This window comes from Gobio gobio (genome assembly GCF_949357685.1).
Source record: "Gobio gobio genome assembly, chromosome: 15".
NCBI lineage: Eukaryota > Metazoa > Chordata > Actinopteri > Cypriniformes > Gobionidae > Gobio > Gobio gobio.
In genome coordinates, this window is record NC_137108.1 from 26,454,603 (window position 1) to 26,461,037 (window position 6,435).

Consider the following 6,435-nt stretch of genomic DNA (forward strand, 5'->3'; position numbering starts at 1 on the left):
TAAGGATTAGCACATCAAAGTCTGACTGGTGGGAACAGTGAGGCATGGGAGGACACGTTACCACATTTAAACCCTTTAATAGGTGCAGGTGTGTTTTAGGTAGCAGACATGAAGCAACACAAATCTGGGAGCGTTTTTGGGTTTAGTCACCTCACATTCACTAGGCTGAGCTCCTGAAGAGCACCGCGCGCGCGCTTACGCACAACGCACCCGCAATCCTGCGTAATGAGGTTAATTGGAAACAGTCAACACGATGAGTAAGAATTACAAGTAATTGGGAACTTACCGTGTGTTTGTAGAGTTCCAGTATACGACGTGTCTCTTTGCTGTCGTTGACAAAACATGTATAAACAGCGCCAGAAGTCTCATCATAGCGCAAACTCCAGAGCACCTTGGCACGTTCATGACTGGAGCGGGCCGCGGATGAGACGACTTTAAACTGATGTGTGATTCAGTTGAGTAAAAACCAGCAGCAGAACTTTACTGGGATAGAAGAGAAACAATTCCCAAGTCGTTAGGAACTCTGAACGTTTCTACAAGCGAGACATGTTCTACTTACTAAATGCAACACGTTGCTGCATGTTTTAGTTTATAATCTTACAAAGCATATGTTGACGTAGTTCATAAAAAAACATTCTTGCGATTCCTTGTGACGTTTGGTATTTCCTTGTGAAGATTTGACAAGTATTCCACTTCACGCTGACATAAAAATAACTTATTTTTCCTCAAACGTAAATCCAGTGTTGGTTCATAAGGTCCAAGTTTGACAACAACTCCAAGCTTGAAAAGAGGAGACAATTGTTTGTAGTCGCGGGACGCTCTCAATCACGGCCGTTGATAGTTGACAGTGATTAGGAGTGACTGGAGTGCGTTTCTGGGCAGGGCGGGGGACACGGGTGTGTGAGCGTTGAAACTTTGAGCCAATCATTGATCTAAGGGGCGGGACCAACATTCCCTAGTTTTTGAAGGTGTGTTGCACACAGTGCCCTGACAGCTCCACTTTCACTGCATATGGGACAAAAGTCTTGCAAGTAAGTTACTTCCTCGTGAACTTTTGGCTCGTGCAGCCATTTTTCTGTTGTTATACTGTTGTTGTTACGGTAGAAAGTTTGAAAACTTGTGGTGACCGAGACGTAACATTTCCCTTAGTATTTTGCTGGAAACGGTATAAAAAAATTGGAGCTGTACTGCGTTCCAAATGATACCATAAGTGAATACTGTAGCAGTTCTGGGGCTATAGATTATTAAATACAGCCTCTATTAAATATTAATTATATTTATTTTAAGAAATTAATGGTTTTATTCCACAAGGACTAACTAAATTGAGCAAAATTGAAAGTAAAGACTTTTGCATTTTGTGGTAATAATTCTTTTAAACATTATATTATTTCTGAAAAAAAGTTTCCACAAAAATATTAAGCAGCATAACTGTTTTCTACATTGATAATAACTGTTTTTTTTTTCTTGATTAGCAAATCAGCGTATTAGAATGATGGTGCATACAGGTCCAATATGGATCTGTATGAATTTCTTTCTTCTGCTGAACACAGATTCATTTTTGGGTGAACTATCACTTTAATTAACAACACAAAACAGAGCAAGGTTTTTAACTCTACTTCTAGAAAATGAAGAAAAAAGAATGTGCGTCAGGTGTGTTTTCTTTTTTGTTAATGTTTAATTATTTTATGAAGCCACTGTACACTTTTGTTACATATTATATTGTTATACAGCTTCATTGCAAATACAAAATCTTGGCAATGTGATTGCTAAATACCTTTTAAAGGTAGGGTATGCAATTTTCGGAGCGGCTAGCAATAGCATGTTGCTGTGACATGCCGAGCTGTGATATAAACACATTTTTAAAAAAGGAGACTAGCTGTTCAATAGTATCCCCTCTTCCTGTTTCAGTGGGAATTATGTCAGCACATTAAATAACGCTGCTGCACGTTTCAAGGCACTTAAGTGAGCCTTTAAGTTCATGAGACCGTTGGGTGTCCCATTTATCATTTTCAGTGTCAGAAGGGTGCTTGCGAGCGTCCCCTTTGTGGTCGATATATGTGCCCTCGATGCGCACTTTTGCTGAGCCTGCACTGAAGTTCTGCAGCAGACTTCTTCCCAATAGTCAAAGCAGCGTTACGTCACAAAAGTGCAGACTCATAGGAAGACCATGAGGCCATTTGGGACAGGGCCAGAGACTGTGTTAAACCTTATGTCTTAAAGCACATAACATTGCAATAATAATGAACATAACTTAAAGGGTCATGAAATCCCCTGTTTCAGCAGCATTCAGTTCTCACCACAGTTTTAAGAAATGCTACATTAAAGGGAGAGTTCACCCAAAAACGAAAATTTGATGTTTTTCTGCTTACCCCTAAGGCATCCAAGATGTAGGTGTCTTCGTTTCTTCAGTAGAACACAAATTAAGATTTTTTAACTCCAACCGTTGCGGTGTGTCACTCATATAATGCTTGTCAATGGGGTCTAATTCTATTAGAGTAAAAAAAACATGGACAGACAACTTCAAATTAAACTTCGCGGCTCGTGACGACACATTGATGTCGAACGAGAACAGTATTTATGCAATTAATCACCTCATATCAGACGAATGTCTTCAGCTCTCCAGACTGCCATCACTTCCTGCGAGTGAGGTCAAAATTCTGCATTACATGAGTGACACACCGCAACGGTTGGAGTTAAAAAACTTAATTTGTGTTCTACTGAAGAAACGAAGACACCTACATCTTGGATGCCTTAGGGGTAAGCAGAAAAACATCAAATTTTCGTTTTTGGGTGAACTCTCCCTTTAAGTGGGCATGTACGGTGGCCCAGTAGTGCACAACACAACAAAATTTAAAATGCATACATAAGTTCACAACAAAATAAATCCACAACACAACAGAATGAAGCCATAACACAACGAAATCAAGCCACAACACAACGGAACATCCACAACACAACGAAATCAAGCCACAACACAACGGAAATGCTCCCGACCACTAGGGGACTCTCGGAGTGCGGTAAAGTTCGTAAAATAGATTCGCCAATCTTACAAATATTTAAAGACCATGATCAGTTTTAAGTGTGCAGTTGTATATCGACACGAAATATCAATTCAAAATCACCTATGTGCATAATAGCTACATATTTATACTCGAGAACGCTTTGACCCGCTGCCACGGCACTAAGGGCGAATAAGTATTTTAACACCTGTCTATCAGCTAGAATTCTGACCCTCAAAGACCTGTTAGTCTGCCTTTAAAATGTCCACCTCCACTCCATTTATTATCCTAAATTAGATGCACCTTGAGGTCGTTAGCTGCATAAAGACACCTGTCCACCCCATACAATCAGTAAGAATACTTATTTGCAGCTGTATCATACAAATAAATAGTTACAAAATCATACATTGTGATTTCTGGATTTTTTTTTTTAGATTATGTCTCTCACAGTGGACATGCACCTACGATGACAATTTCAGACCCCTCCATGATTTCTAAGTGGGAGAACTTGCAAAATAGCAGGGTGTTCAAAAACTTATTTTCCTCACTGTATATCCTGTGACAGCTAAAATTCAATGCACAAATAAATGCACAGCCATTTGCACTTTGTTCTCTTGAAAAATATATATGAACACGCTGTTGCATCTTTGATAACTTTTGAGACTTATTTTTTTGGAGTTTTTATAAGCCGTTTGGTCAGTTAAAGCGTCATAAAGACTGGTTACACTCACAGTGTGGATCTATCGAAGAGAATGTATGCGACGCAGAAACTCTTACAAAGCAATCGTTTTTTTGACCCATTAATGCATCTCTCACTTAATGTATGCAATCTCACTGTTTGAAGCACCAGTCAGAGGAAAATGCCTATCAACACGTGCTGTCATTAATAATTAAGTGCGTGCAGTTATAAATGAAACAACACGTCTTCTCATAGGATAAGGACACGCAGTCTCATGAATAATTATGAGACTCTGATGATGAGTCATCACCGTGCTATAGTACGAGAAAACGTCACATACTGTAGCACGGACCTGTACCACCTGATTGCTGCAGATTCATTTCAGCTTTGATAGTGTTGCCATTGAAACGCATACATTACGTATGTAAAACGTCACGGATTTCCATATCTTCCACATTACTGTAGTTATGTAGTCAAACACGCCCCAACTCATAAAGATCAGGGCTTAAAGGAAATCCCAAGCTTCCCACTCATATTTACGGCATTGTGGTGGCGTTCGTGTGCATTCAACTGATCTTTACGATATGACTTGAACGGACCATGAGTTCTGAAGAGTCATGTGACAATGAAGACTGAAGTAATGGTAATAAAATAATTACAAATAATTGAAAAATATCTTTGTGTGTGTGTGTGTTTGTTTAAATGTATATATTATCAGAAAATTATATACTTTTTTTAATTTCAATAATCCTGTTTTTCTTAAGCTATTGTCACCAAATTATGGGCTGTTTTATTAACCAGAATAACTAGCTCAGTAACGACACTTGAGCAGATCCGTAAAACCCACTGAACATAAAGGACATTTGTTTAGCAGAGAAATCTCCACAGTTATTACACACCCTAATTCTTCTCCTCAAACTGGTTATTCATGAAAAGGGATGTTTTCACCATTGGGGAATGTATTAAACATGTTTATCAGCATTAGCCACAAGACTTCGAGGAAATTCAATGGCTTTTGTCTTGCTCAATGTGTTGTTTCCGCATACTTTGTATGTGCTTGTTAATTGTATTGTTTCCTTTCGGCTTTCTCTATAAGGAATCCCAGCCAGTGAAGTATCATTCTGAAATTATTTCATTAATTAATAGTGCATGGGATTCACCCAAAAATGAAAATTACCCCATGATTTACTCACCCTCAAGTCATCCTAGGTGTATATTACATTCTTCTTTCAGACGAATAAAATCAGAGTTATATAAAAAAAAATGGCCCTATAATGGTAGTGAATGGCTTTTTCTGTTTTGAAGTCCATAAAAGTGCATCTATCCATCATAAATGTAATCCATACCTCTCCGGGGGTTAATAAAGGCCTTCTGAAGCAAAGTGATGCGTTTGTGTAAGAAAAAATATCCATATTTAAAACTTTACAAACTGTAAAGTTTCTAACTTCCGCTAACTGTCGTCCACGCATTCACGAGGGACTGGCGTTCCAGCGTAGGATGTAGGATGCAGGCGTAGCGTAAGTTCCGGTGACCAACACTGAAGCGCAGAGGACAGAGGACAGAGCAAAACAAAACTTGTTTCTTGCAAGAATTCGCATATTCTTTCCGGAGCATCCTACGTCATACGCTGGAACACCAATCTACTGCGTATGACAGTTAGTGGAAGTTAGAGATGGAAAATAAGTTTGAATTACTTTTATGATGGATAGATGCACTTTTATGGACTTCAAAACAGAAACAGCCATTCACTGCCATTATAAAGCTTGGAAGAGCCAGGCCATTTTTTTTATATAACTCTGTTACAGAGTTTGTAGATAAGGAGGCAGGAACCTGCGAACGTTCAACAGACTTGAATAAAATAAATAAATAATAATGAAAGTAAAAGCGGCAGCCCCTCACGGTCGACTGCCGCATACATACACAAAAGTAAACAAAACACAACTTAAAATCCAGGCCTGGTCCTCTCTCGTCCTTCACCGGTGTCGCTCGTCCTTATATGCCTCCGTGCTCCCTCATGAGAGGACTCGAGACCGGTTTTTGACTCGAGACTGTTTTCTCAATCACGCACTCCGATCTCGCACGCTCCTCCCATGTCTCTCGCTCGTCCACCTCGCCACAAACTCCAATTGTATTAGTCTGAAAGAAGAATGTCATATACACCTAAGGATGATTTGAGGGAGAGTAAATCATGGGGTAATTTTCATTTTTGGGTGAACTATCCCTTTAAAGTTGTTTTGGGGTACACAACAGCTGCTGGAAACTTTAGCTCCTGCTCAACTCTGTGGGAGTCTACATGTTTTGTGTTTGTATGTGAATGTGTTGATGGGTAAGGGAGAGGCAGAATTAATTCACCTTGCTGACGACAGAGATCCCGGGAGAGTGCGTGTTCAGGCAGTAATCACCGTGGCCACCATGTGCGGCAACAGTCGGTGGTCCCTTGTTATTATCTGTGCGTGTTAAATTACTGGCCCAAGATGTGAGTAATGTGAGGCAGGTACGACCAGCGGTGCGGCAGGCCCATCACTCTTAGCGGCAGGTGGAGAGTATTCACCAATGATGTTGGGAAGCGCGGCGGTGGGTATATTCGGTTGCTAATTCTTCCAAGTCTTCCCCTTGCTATGGCACAACCTATTAATTCCCCTGTCCTCCTCTCATTAATATCACATGATTGTGCGGCGGTGTCTTCCCCTGTGTGATTTGTCCCTCTGGAGGTTTCACAGTCCCCCGACAACGAAGCAGAAGTTCCTCGTTCCCTCG

The 6,435-nt window shown here is 40.2% G+C and overlaps 1 protein-coding gene across 2 annotated transcripts in view; it reads right to left on the reverse strand.

The window, feature by feature from the left end:
* efna4 (ephrin A4) overlaps positions 1-870 on the reverse strand; it is a 59,741-nt gene extending 58,871 nt beyond the window's left edge. Inside the window, exons 1-2 of one of the 2 annotated variants that reach the window (XM_079837915.1) lie at positions 602-870; positions 287-483 (exon numbers count right to left, since the gene is read on the reverse strand). In XM_079837915.1, coding sequence (XP_079694041.1) covers positions 287-405 — 119 coding nt within the window. In that variant the 5' untranslated portion in view covers positions 406-483; positions 602-870. Of the gene's footprint in view, positions 1-286 lie in introns of both variants that reach the window. The other variant, XM_079837914.1, reaches the window with a different exon arrangement.
* Positions 871-6,435: the final 5,565 nt, after the last annotated feature.